This window comes from Larus michahellis, chromosome 5, assembly GCF_964199755.1.
Source record: "Larus michahellis chromosome 5, bLarMic1.1, whole genome shotgun sequence".
Taxonomy (NCBI): domain Eukaryota; kingdom Metazoa; phylum Chordata; class Aves; order Charadriiformes; family Laridae; genus Larus; species Larus michahellis.
This window is the reverse complement of record NC_133900.1, coordinates 27,260,260-27,276,695: the sequence shown is the minus strand read 5'-3', so window position 1 is coordinate 27,276,695 and position 16,436 is coordinate 27,260,260. Positions and strand designations below refer to the sequence as shown.

The window sequence follows — 16,436 nt, the reverse complement described above, 5'->3', positions numbered from 1 at the left end:
AATTAAGGACTTTGCCCATTCTTCCCTCTGACCTGCTGCATCTCTTCAGTAGCTGTTCCTCAAGTGGAAACATAAGGAATTTATTTGACTGCCTCCGATTTCACTGGAGTGTTTAGTAATTTGGCTTTAATATTAGAATTCATCAGCAAGACTGATTGGTGTATCATACAGAGTGGCAGGCTTGGCAGAGAAGGAAATTTCCCACGCAGTTTAAAAATGGTCCGTGAATTTACAGGGTTTAGAGTTTGATAGCAGCTGGAAGAAGGACGCAGCAAGTCTTGTATGAAGAAAGGAGCCAGTCTAGGAATGAAGGAGGTGAGTTATGGTAGGGAGCAGGAACATGCACATTTTATGCATTTTATTCAGTAGCTATGGTTTTGTTTTGCTTTTAATGGCGTGTGGTTTTTAAAAGGAAGCTTTTGCTTAAATGCAAATAAGATACTAGGTTACTAATGATAGGAGAGGCACTGGTAAGCGTGCTGGAAGCTGACCTGATAAATGCACTCAACAGTGAGGATGCTACTGCAAAATGCTGAGCCCTGTGGCTATGATCCAGCAAAGTGCTGACAGCAGTGGTAGTACTCATGCGCTTAAAGTTAAGCATTTTCCCAAAGCCCTTTGATGGATCAGAGCTGGGGTCCTTATCACCTTGCTAGGAGTGAATTTATAATAAGTGAGTCAATGGTATTTATTTTTTGGCTTCACAACTAAACCACTAATGGAATATAGGGAAATTACAGCTCTTCTGTGGCATGAAGGAATCTGGTTCAGATCTTAACCACAAAATGTTCCCCAGCTTTGAGAAAAACTTAGTATCTTGGTTTCAGAAGCCCTTGAAAAAACAAAAATGGGTAATGCAATTCTCTGTGGATCTGTGCCTTGTAGGAGGATATTCCTTCATGTCTCTCTTCCCTGCTCTGGCAACCCTTCGTCTCAGGTATGCCTCAGCCTTGGGTGCAAGCACCTGCTAGGGACAGCAGAGAGCCCTTTTCCCTGAGCCCAGGCAAACCATGTGTTTGTTGAATGTGTTTGTTGAGTAAACAAGCTGGAGTTAATGCTTCCCCTCCCTCGAGATGAGTGTGCTCAATATTCTACAGTTGTCTAAGTCTTCTTGGAAGTCACAAAAGAAATGAAAACAACAAAGTACGGAGGATTTCTCAACAACTGAAGTGCCAGAACACTTCTCGTTTCTCCACATCCCAACAGTGGGCGTTTCCAACTGTGACCATGCTAATTAGCCCACACTGTCTGGAAATAAACTACTGCTAATGCCATTATTCTCATTTACAACTTGTAAGATTGCCGGGGCAGTTCCTATCACCTGCAGTTGTCTCTTGTGATATCTGGTCATCTTTTCCAGAAGCCCTGTGCATGCAAGTCGTGTGAATCTTCAGGCAGGTTCCACTCTTTCAGAGTACATGTCTCACATCTGCAATTGCCAGGAGCTGAAAGCATGTCTGTACAACTCTGTAAACAGAAGGCAAACGGCAAGAATCCAATTTATTGTCTGAAATAATGTATTTTTAAGAGTCTCACCCAAGATTATGCAGGATTTGGAGATGGCAATGATATATGATGCATGCCATTAAATATGCTGGCTCTGTTGTATATGGGGTGGTGCGTGTACGAGCAATGACAAAGTAGCCTTGCCCCAAAGGCTCTATAGTTTAATGCCCAGATCCTGGGATGTCTTTAGGCTCTGCTAGTAATCCTGTCACAATTGCAGTGTATGATAGCTGGGTCATGGCATAGCTTTATTACACTAATTTTTTTAGAAGTTATTTGCTTTTTCTGTGGCAAAAGCAGGGATTTTTGGAAACATTTGTGCAGTCAACAACAGCGCATACAGGAAAGACTGCTGGAGGTGAGATGTTCCTACCCCTACCAGGTTTGCCTCCACAAAGGTTGGCGCTTCAGTGAGTCTTAACAATATTTTGCTAAGGCAAAATAATTTGCGAATGGCAAAGCTTGTGTTGGATGCATCTACTGTCCGTCAAGGAGTATGTGTTGAGCTCTGCTTTCTTACAATTACATCATGTTTTGATTAAGAGAAGACGACTGCATACAAGTGCTTTAAAGCTATGCATTTTATTGTTTTCGTAATGTATGCATCAATAATCAGTAATCAGTCTTAGTAAGAAAATATATTTTATAGATACATTTTTATAACGCAAGTTAAAGGAAGGAGGATTTGAGTAGTGATTTTGTACATTCAGTAAAACTGCTCTCTTGCTATTTGTTCTTTTAATACCATTTTATAGCAGTAGCTAAATATCATGGAGTGTTCATCAAAAGATTTGCTGCAAGAAGCAATGGGTCCTTATGAGTGGATCAGCTGGTGTTAGCTAGTCACTGTTAAATGGAAGATTCTTGGTTTCCCCTGGTTTTTGTCTTTGCTGTTTCTCTCCTTGCAGCCTCCTCCAGGAGATGCTCAGAGAAAAGGCAGCCTTGAATTAGGTGAATTAAGCATGCACACACCCCTCCTTCCCCCATGTTGTTCTAGTAAGGTGGAATTACAGCAAGAACAGGATATAGGGGCACAGTACATCTTGAAGCCTTAGACCACACTGGTGCATTTCAGTCCCAGTCTCAACCAGGCATACCTCCTGAGCTGTTACACAGATCAGAAGGAAAAGATTAACCATTATCCCTGTGCTAATGCAAATTGCATGCAGATTACTTCTGTTATCTCACTAACGTGAGTATAAATTGAAATAGTTTTTTTCCTGTTTTGTGTCTTCCAACCATGAGCACTTCTCTCTAGTGGGGCTGCTGGTAATTAAAAGCATCAGGTTAGTGGTGTCCACAAAACCACATCATCCATCCTGCTCTCTCTGCCTTTAGCAGAGGTACTTTTCTGGTGTCTTAGGTCCAAGGATTAGAATTCTAGACAGAAGTTATCTGAGGAAAGATTTGTCAAGGAAAGAACAGGCTCTCCGAGAGAATTAGGCAGCAATTTGGGTTTTGCCTTGCATGAACCCAACTCTGTGTCCAGCTGAGAGGCAGCAATATCTGTGAGCACCTTGGCTTTGTGGTCGGTTTGGGTTTCAAGTCACGTCTTGCTGTCGAGCTCAAGGAACTGTGTTTAATCTAGGGACTGGGGTGGGAACCACCTGAAAAATCGCCCCTTTTCACGTGAGATAAATCTTGTTGCTTGGGTTAGCCATGGACTCATGTTACAAAAATGGGGCTCTGCCTTCTGTCAGGGACACTGAGTATTTGAATTGGGTTCCTCTCTCTTGCATGACCTTTCTCGTTTCAAGGCACACATCAAGGTGTCTCAGGTTTCAGAGGCGTTCAAAATGGAGATAGGTAACACAGACTGTAAATTGGTCTAAGACCTGGCATTTACCTCAGCTGTTCGTCTTGGGAGGTAGAAGATGTGAAGAAACACTATATATTCATTGCCAAGGAAATTTGAAGATTTTGTTCTTGTTTTGATATTTGACGTGTGAAAAGGGCCAGCGTGAAGTCCCCATCTACTGAAGAGATACCTTGAAAAATCATTCAAAAGGCGGTGATCTCCATATATGAACCATGTTTTAGGATTGGGCTTGTATCTGGCAAGGTGTTTGGATTTAATCCTTGGGCTAGAGTTTACCCCCTTGCACTATTTAGGGCCTGTGCACTGTTGAAATCCCATTTAGAGTCTCAGGTAGAATTGAAATGGCATTTAATGCTATGTAGTCCAAGGACCTTTCATCCCTGGACTCATTTTTCAGAAGCGCTTACAAGCATCTGCAAATTGGGGACCAACCTGTTCATCTAACTAGCCAGGCATGGTTTGCAACTACTTGTCCTCAAGGGACAAAGAGTTTTGAAACCCTTTATAAGGCCAACTGGGGTACATTTTGGGATATTAAAAACTGCAGCACAAAAGTCAAGTTATGACTGAAACTCTTAAGTTCTGACCCAGGTATAATATCCAGAGTAGAAGTACGCTTTGGGGAGCCATTGGGTATTGAGCTTTTCTAAAAGTATATCGTTTGTGTAGAGAAATGCAAAGAGAGAATACAGTGAAGTCTTTTTGTTTGTTTTTTTTTTTTATCTCAAAACAATGTTTCTAACTAATGTATACATCTTGTTTAAAATTAATCTACTGCTTGAAGCCGCCTGTGATTTTACGTGCTTTTCGTGTGACTCAGTGAATAATGCAGGTCTTACTCCAAACTCACTCTGAAGTCACCAAAGGCCTGAGAAAAAGATTCAATAATGTTATTAATTAGAAACTGAGGGAAAAATTGCAGTATACCAGCCTTTTGGAGTAGAACCAGAATTACTTGTCTTGTGGTTACTCTTCTGATACAGGCTTCAGTTTCTTCAACTAATGCGTGTATAAAGCCAGGTTTAATGATAGCATAACTATTTGGTTATATGATGACAGGTGAAGGTAATGATTTAACCACAAGCCTGAATTTGACTTTTAAATGTTCTGGCATAAATTCAGACTGCAAAAAAGACTTAGCATCACATGGAGGGAGGAACCCCAAGGTGTATTGCGAGGTCTGAAGTGTTAGATCTCAAACGTTTGCACATACAGGAGTGTAATCACAGTAAAAGAAATAGCAAACACATGAAAAACGTATGAAAATCCATAGCGTAGGTGTCTATAAAAGGTGATGTCTACATAGACATCTATGTCATAGACGTCTATAACAGCAACCAGGACAGAGATGGTTAGATGCCTTAGTTGTCTTTGGAAAGGGACCTGAAGCCCGGATCCCTGGAAAGCCAAAGGGAGGAGAAGTGCCAGCCCCTTTGCCTGTGTAAGTCAGCCTTTCTTCCTGGTCTCCTCTGGGTTGCTCCAAGTGAGGATCTGTCCTGGCAGAAGTTAAAGCTGTATTGAAGGTTCTGGGCTGGTGGCTTGGTTTTTGTACCAAGCGTGAAGGTAACTAGTATTTTGTTGTTGTTGTTGTTTTGATCAGAAGTGGAAAACTTCACTGGCTGTGCATCTGAGGGTGAGATGGGGAGCCATTAGCTGTTGTTTCTGCCAGAGTGAAAAATACCAAGGCAAAAGTAATTGGGCTGGAGAGAGCATTAGATAGACCATGACATGTAGAAACTGCATTATTTGTTTTATCTTGGTGCAGTGGTCGTTCACCTGATAACATTATTTTCTCTTAAAATATAATTAACATTTTATTCCACTAAGCATCATTGTATGTTAGATGTTAGTGGGACACAGCACAGTATGTTGTAAATACTGGGTTTGGTGCCTAGATGGCTAATTCAGTGCTAATGTCATTATCAAAGGTTGCAGAGGAAGAATGTCCTAAAAGGTCTGTTCCTCATGAAATCATCTCCTGTAGTTATTCAGATGTGACTAATGATGCATCTTCTGCAGAAACTTTAATTTATGTGTTTGGTATGTCCCCTTATTCTTCTTAAGAAATACTAGAAACATAACAAAAAAAAAAGGCAGAATCAGTTTTCTGTGCTTTTATTTGCTTCCTGATTAATTTTGGTCTCAGAAAAGCAAAAATGTACATTAGCAATTTCACACCTTGTTACATCTTCTGTTTGCTTTCATCACACGCATGGCTGTTTTCATGAATGGCAAACATAAACATAAATGATGTAATATCCCTCTTTGATTTCGAGTGTCTTGCTGAGAAATTAATGCGTACGTGCAGATTACTTGTAAAGCAACATGTGAACAATTCGCGATGTACGTCCACCCTTTGTAGTGTCAAGGCAGGGATTTGAACAAGGCTTCTGCCTGCTTACATAAGAAACATGGGAGATTACAGCTTTATGTATCTTGACTCTTACGTGAATTTATTTTTTTACATGTTGTACTCCAAATGGAAGTGCTCTGTGGCTTGACTTCTTTCTATTAAGAGGATGCTGCCCTTGCAGAAGCAGTGACCTTTGAAAAGCAAGTCTCAAGTAATCCTTTTATTTTCCTGAGATCATATAGCACAGTATCCAGTTGCAGGCTTTTAAGATGGAATGATTGCAGACTTTGTCCGCTTGCCTGGATTGGATTACATTTTGTTTGACAAAGAAAACTCTAAAATACTTATACCTTCCTTCCTTCAATTCAGAGCATTGTAATCTCTGTGCGTTGAGGATGCAGAGCAGTTGCCGTATCGTCTCAGCACCGCTGGGATTTATTGAATTTACTTAATTGGCCTTTATCTCATGGTTACACTTTAACGCTTCTTTTGAAAGAGATTCAAAAAGGATACAGTTACTTCTTTTCTAATTTACTTTGAGACTTGGGTTACTCATTTTCTTATCTTCCCTCCTTTTCCCGGTAGAGTAGAGCATTCTGCAGATCCGTGATTGAATGTGTTAGAGACTTACAGGGCGAGACACTGAAGTCCATGAAGCTGTAACTAGCCAAGCTTTTTACGTGCTGCTTTTCGAAGAGGATGCTCTATTTTAGGGGAGTAGGGAGTTTGACGGGCACTTTTGGGTGGCTGGTGGTGCATTTTGTGTTATACTGTGCTGATGCACATGAAGGAGAACTAAACTCCCCTGTACCTACCAGGGAAAGATTTTGCAGCAGAATTCAGGAGCGCTTGCACTGTCCTCTTGTTTTTAAAGTACTTGTGAGCCTTGGTCCTATAAACACTTCGGGAAACCTCAATAAAGTGGATGAAAAGTCCATTATTTGTTCAGGCGATCTTGACACTGAGAATTGCATGGTTTTTGACTTCCTGAGAGGTGTTCGATACCAGGGAGGGCTGAGGTCTCCCCTTGCTGCACTTCTCAAATTTGCTTTTACTAATAGGAGTTTAAAAAGGTTTAATGCTCAGCTCTGACTTGCTCCAACACGCCAGACCTCTGCTGCCAGCTCTGCAAGCCCGGGATAGGCATTGCAGGGATTTGGGGACATTGGAGAACAGTCTCAGAGGGGCCCGTGTCCCTTTTTCTGAGCAGTTTGGTGTCCCCGTCCCCTATATATAGCGTCCGAGTTGCTCGTGATAAGAAGTGATCAGTATTGTCTGTTTAACTAGGGTTGTAGAATCGCCTTTTATTTGTCACCAACACCCCACAGTGAGACCTGTTTTCCAATGCCTCTGAAAACCATGTAGCTCCCTTTGCATTAGAAGGGAAAGAATTTAATCCTATTTTAATGGAGTTCACTACTCACTATGTCTTCTCTGGTCTAACACATATACCAGCCACATGTGCATGGACCATACACGTCACATACACAAACTCAACTTGCTGTGCACATGCATGCACAACGCATATTTAGGCAGCTGGATTAATTAATGGAAAGTCCTATACCGGATTAGCAGTTTGAGGCTAGGTTGTTATTCACCTTCACACAGCCCAAAAATTTGTGGAGGACATCAGCCGAGAGTTAAGGTGACTTTTGCAAATGAAACATTGTTGGTGATCACTGTGTGGTGCCTACATAAATAACATGATCATCATTCAAATCAAGGTGGTTTTTACTTGCTCAGTGGAGCAGTTGTGAGCACGGTGGTGGATGCACAGCTAAAAAGCAGGCGTTGTCTGTGCAGCTTGATGCCAGCTCTCCAGCAGAAAACAATATGGAAATGGCCGACACCTTTCAGGATCCTCCAAGAGCCAAGTGGGGGAGAGATTAGTAAACAGCAGTGAGAAAACCTGGGGCTGAAAAGAGACTGAGATGTGGGAGCTTGCTTTAAAAGAGAAGGCTCGCTGCTAGCCTTCAGTCCAGGGATAATTGTCTGGAGCTCTTCCCTTTGTCTTTTTGGGTGAAGATCAAACTTGGCAAAATTAATTTGTTTGTTGTCTTTATTTTACTTAATGTGTTGGGTTTTTTAAGTATTATGATAATTAGCTAGTCCTGCATATAGGAGAAGTTGTTTGGTTTTTTTTTTAATAGTTCCAAATACATTTTGGGAGATAAAATGTGGTCATTTGCTACTGCTCTTTGCATTCAGTTCCCCATATGGCACATATGTTCCTTTGTGGCACAAAAGTCTCTGACATGGGTCACCCCAGCCCCCCTGTAATCCTTGCCGAGAGCTGGCCTGTCCACTGGGTGAGTCGAAGGCCCATGGTCAGGTGTGAGCTGTTTTTTCCTCTGGAGAAGCTACCCTTGGCCCTGTAAATTAGATGCGGTGAATTTCTCCTATCCTCTTTTCTTTTCACTGAGTGTTCTTTCCTAATCTCTGGCATGAAATACCTGGGGTGTTAGGGTTGCATTGCCCATAGCAGCTTCTGCTAGGGAGCTGGCAGGGGTGGTGACAACCACAACTTGAAAAGTCTCTGCAGATACCAGACTAAAAACAAAGGATCAAGCCTGTTTCTGATGCACATGTGTGCTGCAAAGGGCAGATAACCTTTCAGGGCTGCATCTTAAAATAGTAAGCAGAGCTGATATAGCTGCTTTCATGCTGTGGCTTCCCCAAGCACACCGCAAACTTCCGAACCGTGATTGCCATTAAAATCTTTACAGTTGCCATTTGCAAGGAATTAGCATCACTATGCGAGCTGTAACACCCCAGCGGTATTTATGGAGAGCAATTGAATTATAAAGGTTGTAATGGCCTTGCTACCTTGTTCCTTGCTTCTGGAAAGAGGGGGCCGAAAGATGATGCTTTAACTACTGTACAAGCCAAAAAATAAATGTAATGTAAGGCCCTCTGAAAAATACATACCTTCAAAGCAGCTGAAAGAAAGCAGTATGTAATCAATATGCAAGTCTCATAACGTAGCACCCTGATACATTGGAAAAGGCAAGGTGTGGGGCTGATGTGTTTGAAAAGTGCTTCAAAAGCTGAGGCTGATGTGTAAGCTGCTGATGGTAGTTCATGTTGTTACTTTGGTCAGGTGGGCGATGCTGGTCAGATCCTCAGCTGCAGAAAATCTCTGAGAGTTCAGTTGTTAAAAAAGGGTAAATGCCATCGAGGTGAAACCAGCCTCGCTGATTTGCAGGAGATAAGGGTCGCCTTGATTCAGGGATGCACTGACAAGTTTGACTTCGCCAGGTGCAGACCATCTTACTAACCATAGTTTTTGTCTGTTCTGTTTTTCTCCTGTCTTGCAGCACCTTCTCCAGTCAGTAGTGTGAAAAGAGGAAAGATAACTAAAAATAGCATCTCCCTTTCCTGGCAGGAGCCAGATCGACCCAATGGCATCATCCTGGAATACGAAATCAAATATTTTGAAAAGGTGTGACGGACTGATTGCTGAGCATCTCAAGTACCTTCTCTTTACTGTCCTCTTCTCTTAGTTATAATTATTTGAGTCATGGAAGGGAATGGAACAATTTTATGCATAAATCAATGTCAGATTGATTTTGCAGTAAATGATTAGGAAGACTCGAAATGAGGGTGTTGTTTTCCATTAGTGTGCCACTTCTCTTGAACAAATATATTAAATCTGCATGTGAGATTCCTCTCCGGCCTTACCACATTAAGGTAGAGCCTGCTCATTTGTTAAAAATAGGAGAAGTTGGGGATTGAGCATGTATCTCCTCCCAGAAACATCAAACTGTCCCTTCCCTTTCGTATTTCAGTTTCTCACTTGATTTTGCATCCACAGTGTAAGGAGAGGAGAAAGGTTTTGTGGAGAGATGGTATCTACTCTGTTGTGAACAAGAACATCCTGGCTTAAAAGCTTGCCTGGGTTTTCCAGCTCTTGCTCTCGGTCTAATGGAAAACACTTTCTCTTCCTACAAAACTTGCCTCTCCTAGTCTTCATTTCAAATGGTGACTTGTTTTCTTCTGCAAAATTAATGCAGTTTAAATGAAAATAGTAACAAACACACTTTGTGTAAAGAGCATCTTTTGAGCAATGCAGCCTTAGATCTTTGGAAATCTTAATTTTCCAAAAATCAGGTTTGCAAGAGCTGACTGAATAGCAGTTTCTTGACTTAACTGGGATTGTAAGGTGTTCTTTTTTCTTCTGCGGCAGCCAGGCTTTCTACATGAAAACAAGAGGAAAATAGTGAAATTGAGTCACAATTCACTTTTTTGGGGGGCAGGTTGAATTTCTATTTTAAGGAAGATCTTCCGTTAGTTCTGTCTATAAGCCAGGCGAAACCACTCAACATGGACCAGATCTGGGTCCTAACTCCTCCTCTCTTCTTTCTCTGACCACGGGAGAGACCTGCTCAAGCAGCCCATGCAAGCAGGGGAAAGAATTTCAGAAATCTTCTGCATCAGGATAAAATCAACGTTATTTTTGCAGATGAGGGAGCATGGGCAAGGGCACAAGATGCGTGAGTGGCTTAAATAGCACTGAGGTTTTCAAAAAGATTAAAGCACAAAGCAAGAATCAGGATATGCTATTGCTGGAAATAATCCATTACTGATTCTTTTATTAACTTGTTTGAACGACCATTGTGCCACATTGAATCCTTACCATGGAGTGGCCTGGGAAGATTAGCTTCCAGAAACCTTGATAATGACCAAATCAGTAAAGCAAAAAAAAACATATATTTGTTCATTTCATTTTGTTTTCAAACAAATTGGGAGGAGGAGGAGGAGCTTAAAACATTGTATTTCTAGTCCAGAACTAGTCTCAAATAGCTTCAGTAAATAGTTCCTGAAGTGCAAGTCCTTCACGGGGAGGTAGCTACGGCCAGTCTGAGTTTATGCTGTCTTGATTTATTTCTTCTAGGCTGATAGTGAAGCTTAGTGTTTTCCGTAAGTGTTAAATAGTTTGCAGAGGCCAACAGTGTATTGAAAACCTGATTGGCCTGACATACAAGCAAAGACGTGACCTAATATTCACTTATTGCTTTTTAACCAGTCATTGAGTTAAATTTGGGACGTCATCCTTAATCCTTCTTGTTTGTTGCCACTGTCATTTATATTTTCTTGGTTTTCAGCCCTTTATAAGGGTAAATTCACAGTGTTCATTTCCAAGGGATGAGAATGATCTATATTAAATGTTTTGTAAAATTGAGTTTTGTCAGGTCACATTCTTTTAAGAGAAATCACTCCTTAACAAGAAAAAAGCCATATGTGTATGTGTGTGTATATATATATATATATGTATAGTCTTGTGTAGCTACAGGCTTCAAGGAGAAAACTGTCTGTGGAAAGTTGCCAATTAAATTAAAAAGAAAAAAGAAAAATCAGTTTAGATCCTAAGAGCTATGCAGAAATCTTGGTAGGGAATTACTAAAAATTCCTGTTTACCTCATAATAATTTGGATTTCAGAGGATATGGTGAGTAAAAAGCAGTTTCCAAATTTGTAGACCTTAATTTATGAGCTCTTGTCTAGATTATGTGTTACAGTAAATAATTCTAAGAGTAATTACCAAGCATTTGAGTGAAATTTTAATCAAAGAACTGAAACTCTTTCACATTAGAAACTGATGTAAATGAAGATTTATTTCAGCAAATTTTCTTCAAGTTCATTGCTTCAGAAGAGCAATGCAAAATTAGGTATTTTCCTGGAGTTTTGGTTTATTATTCCCTTCCCAAGGTCTAATTCATGTTTCTAGAAATGCTAGCATAAAGTTGTACAATGTATAATATATTATTCTCATTTTGGCCTAATTACATAGCTGGGAAGTCATTTTGGTATAAATTAAAATCTCTTTCTAAGGTGATGGGACTTTCTTCCTCTGCCCCGCACCTTGGGATTCATTGTTGTAGGATGAACCTTTCCATTGCCCCAGGATGTGCACATCACCAGCAATGGAAGGCTGCTCTTACTGCAGATGACAGCTTGGTCCCTATATTGTCATTTGTGGGTGGGAAGTCCCTCCGCTCTGTTTCATACCTCCTAGAGTCATTGATTATAAAAGAGAAAATCAGATCTCCCATTTTGTACTGCAGAAGGGGCTTTCAGAGGGGTTGAGGGTGAGGAAGAAATCCTTAAAAATATGTATTCCAGTCATCCTATGTAACATTGCTGTGGGGATTGTTAAGAGTCTGTCTTCTCTGAGAGCCACTGTTTGTGTGTTTGAACTGTGTGTTTTTTGGGGGGGTGGTGGGAAAAGGACCAGGAGACAAGCTACACCATCATCAAATCCAAAGAAACTATGATTACGGCAGATGGCTTGAAACCAGGCTCAGCGTACGTCTTCCAGATCCGAGCCCGGACAGCTGCCGGCTATGGTGGCTTCAGCCGAAGATTTGAGTTTGAAACCAGCCCAGTGTGTAAGTCCTTTTAATTACTGTCAGCCCTTGTCTCTGGAACGGTTACCAGCAATGAGTCAGGGGATCAATACCTTTACAGAGAGCTCTTCCTTGTTCTTGCCTCATCCCTTGACTTTGGGAATATCAGGCACATCATCACGTTGCCCTACCCAGGCTAACACATCTGTCCTTGGTTCCTTGACTCATATGATGGGGTGGGAGGTGAAGTTAGGAGGTCTTCAGGCTTCAGAAAGGCATAGTGTCCATGCTTAGAAAAATCATGTATTTATGAGAGCTAATACAAGAGAGGACAAGGGGTCTCCCTTCAGGAAGGACGGAGAGGATGAGACCTGCTCCTCCGCACCTCTTAATGTCTGTCTGCAGAGGATGATGAGCTTTTTTTAATATCTGCATCTGGGGAAAAAAACCTGAAATGATGCCTCTCTGCAAGGGGAAGAATTGAACCAGCGTTAGCGTCTTTTGGTGTAAGTTCCTGTCAAGTTGAAAGATGGTTTTTGCTGGCTGCCAATGCCACAGCCTTGAGGAAAGGAATTTGACTTGTGATCAGAATCGGGGAAAATGTGCACTGCAGGCGCAGGACTTTTTCTTGGCTTGTTACAAATTTGTGAGGTTTGACTTTTACTTCATTTTTTTTAATTAATCTGATCATTCAGGTCTGGATTCTGGACAGATTCTGTGTCAGAGTGAACTCTCGAGGCACACAGAGGCTCAGCTACTCTTTCCCCCATGTTCAGGCACAACTGCAGGGAAGTTGGTTTTGTCCCAATTACCAAATTTTTGCAGAGGTGTCAAAAATAATTTTCTCCCTCAGAAAATATGTCCTATCTATTTCAGTTTGTACAGCGGTCACTTATTAATTTTTTATACCGTTTGCATGGAAGAGAAATTTTGTGGTGGAAATACTCTGTTCATTCCTGTGGGAAAGGGCCTATTTTCTGTATGTTTTCCTTGGAAATTTAAATTCGTCAATACTTTGATTACTGTTACTCCAGTTCATTTAAAATTCATCATCTTTGAGAAAAAGATGCCAAGTTGTCTTTTCAACGCACGCTACCTTTGAAGCTGTAATAGATTTTAAAGGAATCATACATGTGCAGATGTAGCTGTGGAGCCAGTGATTGAACTAATACAGTGCAAATTGCATCACGATGCAAACATTAATGCAATAGGAATGGTCTATTTAATGTATTTCTTATTATATTAACCATTAATCGTGCCTTATAAGTAGCAACAAAATCATGTTACCCTGAAAATAATTCTATATTATACTAAGGAAATTTTGCTTGCAGTTGGAAAGTTTCTAGTTTAGAGTCATTTGAGTAATAGTTTTCTAGACTATTAATAAATAATACATGAAATATATGCACATTTGATCCAGTGCCATCAGTACCTACAACCCTGGTCCAAAAATAATAGCTCTTCCATAAAGTCCATCGTGCCAGTGTCTGTGTTAATCAGGATTTTTTGAGGACATCACGTGATACTATCTTTAAACACTTTAAACCCTTGGAGTCATTTTGTCACACCCGCACCCCAGTCTTTTTGGCATTTTAAAGGCAGAGGAGCAGGTACTTCTCTGATACTAAGGAGCTGCTGGCATAGTTGGAGGAATACCTACTGCATGGTCCCCAGTTTGGGAGCTGGGAACTGTTTCTCTGTTGGACTTGAGCTCTGGCTGAAGCAGGACTTAACCAGATGTTTAAATGCTTGGTAGAATTGAAATGCAATGTAAGCCTCCGTATCTTGCAAAATGGATCTCTGACATTTAAAACCCTTTAAAAAGTGATTATTTTTTTTCCGAGGTTCTATATAAAGTCAATGTTAGTGCTGGGAGTGTTACCAGACTCCCACTGCTTTTCTGCATGTCCCAGAGGATCTGAAAGCAAGCGCAAATCAAAATCTCACTGCTACATTGGAGTTCAGGTCTGAACCACTTGCTAGAGCCAAAGCAAATTATTTTGATTCAAGCACAAATTAAAATCTTTCAGTGACTATTGTGAGAATTAAAAACAGCCTCCAAAATCATTTGGACCGAAAAACAGGTTTTGTGTCCAGTTTGCAAGGTTTCTGTAAAGTTAATTTTAATACACTTGGAGGAAATACGAAACAGCAGCCTGAGAAATGTAATAGGGGGAAAGCCGTAACTTGTTTTTGACTTTTCTCTGGTTGCAAATTTGTTTGTTTGGGGTTTTTTTCCGTACTGCTGCCTGCATGTGCAATTCTGCAAATCGCCGCGACGCAGCCAGGGCTGCGTTTTTCAGCAGAAGTTTTTCATTTGGGTGGAAGCTGTTGCTGGGTGTATCCACTTGCTGCTGTCCTCTCCAAATGCCACCGAGCTTGTCTAGCCCTGATAAATCGAACCTTGCCAAAAGCTGGTTTTTGGCTGGATGGGTGAGCTAATCCAGGCAGCCAGCCAGGGAGGAGTGGGAACATGTCACCAAGTCAAGGAGGGGAAATGCCGGTCCCCTGCTGGCTTTAAATGGCAGCAAGGTCCCAGCTTGGCTTATGAATTCAGGCTTTTTAGCTGCCATAGATCACAGCAGGATTTATCTCATTTCCCTATCCCTTGAGCTGTGCAAAAAACCACCAGTCACGGCTTAATGTTCTCCTTTAAATGTTTTTCTTTTTAATTATTTTGTCAAGAAAGCAATAAAACATCATCTTAAGGAGCCTCCATAAATTCGTGAGGCTAATAAAATCTCTGGATGATGGCATGGGTTTGGAGCAGTTAACATTAAATATTTAATGTATCGCAGCCAATCCTTCTGAAATCATTTACGTTGCTGTAGCATGTCCGTGCCGCTCGCCATTGAGTGCCAGAGAGCTCCCGTACAAAGAGCTACTTGAAACCCATTGCAGATCAATGTTTAATGCCATACCTTTTCGTCTTTGTTTTCTCTTAACAATTAATATGGGACTATATTCAGTTACTTTATAGCCTCCATAAAGTTAATCCTGTGCTGAGGACCCTTTTTTAACTTCAGTCATTTAGTTAAGGGTTTCTTCAGTGTGCAATCGATTCCTGCTGCTCCCTGGGGTGGATGAAGCTTCATCCAGGGCTGACATGAGGGTAAGATATATTGAGGTTTTTCCCTGCACATCACCAGTGTCTGCACTGGGGAGCTGGTTTTGGGGTAAGGAAGCCAGATTTGTACCCCAGGGTGGGTAGATATATGCAGCTAAATAAGCTGCCAGCAGAGAGGGCAGGGTGAGGAGGCTTTGGTTTCTGCCTGGGGAACCCCACATGCAAACCCTTGGGGAGACATGGGTTCCTTCCCCTGCAGTGCAAAGCAGATAAACAAGATAAAAAACGGTGTTAGCATTTCCATTTTACAGGCTGCAGGAGTTTGCTTACCTGCTCTTACTTAACCTGTGGCAAAACCCAGTTCCTGAACAGCTTTCCTGACCTTTTTGCTGGCACCTTTATCACAGGACTCGTCTCCTGCCTTTTGGCAGGAGGGCTTTTTACAAGGCATGGGCTCTGAGAGTTCTGCTTCTTGGCTGATAAAAAGACCAACCAGTTTATGTGTCTTAGCAAATTGCCGTTTTACAGAGGGCACCTTCAGGCCACGGGATATAGGTGCCACAAGGAGTTAGTTTTTAATTGTTTATAGCTTCTTGAAGTGCAGGTAATGCTGTTCATGTCGGAGATCTTGCTTATGTCTCTTAACAATAACATTCCATAAATGTTCTCTCTGCAAATGGGAACCTGTTGGGTTTTCATCTTTTTTTCTCTGTGAGTTCTACTGCAGCTAACCCAGGAATACAAACATGAGTTTGCAAACTCAAAGGCTGAGTTCTACAACACTTTGGTTTCTGAATTCACTGATGATATGAGATTTTGTTGGGTTTTTGGCTTAGTTCTGCACGTGGTTTTGGTTTCTTTCTACCTATTTCCTTTCCAAACTAGAAACAGGCAACAAAGGGGGAAAAAACAAACCGTAAAAGAAGAAACGAACTGGTAAGACTTGAAACCTTGCTGGCAGCCTCACTAGAAAGACTCGTGTGAGTGGTGACTCTCATTTTAACCTTAATCTCCATTTTCTGTTTCTCATCTCAGCAGTAGCTGCATCCAGCGACCAGAGCCAGATTCCTATAATTGTTGTCTCTGTAACAGTGGGAGTCATTCTGCTGGCTGTTGTTATCGGTTTCCTTCTCAGTGGAAGGTAAGAGAAGAAGCTGTGTATTTATACTTCTCCAACTTTCGTAATAACTTTTATCTGACCAGCTGATTAGCGCGATTTAGGTGAAAGCAGCATGCGAACGAAGCTGTGGAGCGGTAACACTGGAAAACAGCACGAGGGTGGGCTGATTGATCTGTTTGGACAGGCAGGAATGGCAAAGGCACGCTCACAGATGTAGTTCACTTC

General features: G+C 41.4%; 1 protein-coding gene across 24 annotated transcripts in view; it reads left to right on the top strand.

Annotated features, from left to right (window-relative positions):
* The window catches only part of EPHA5 (EPH receptor A5), a 196,842-nt gene that overhangs the window by 135,247 nt on the left and 45,159 nt on the right, over positions 1-16,436 (top strand). For 13 of the 24 annotated variants that reach the window (XM_074589292.1, XM_074589290.1, XM_074589287.1 and 10 more), the window contains 3 exons: positions 8,996-9,120; positions 11,907-12,066; positions 16,127-16,232. In XM_074589292.1, the coding sequence (XP_074445393.1) occupies positions 8,996-9,120; positions 11,907-12,066; positions 16,127-16,232 (391 nt within the window). The remainder of the gene's footprint in view (positions 1-8,995; positions 9,121-11,906; positions 12,067-16,126; positions 16,233-16,436) is intronic. The other 11 variants (XM_074589293.1, XM_074589291.1, XM_074589288.1 and 8 more) reach the window with 1 other exon arrangement.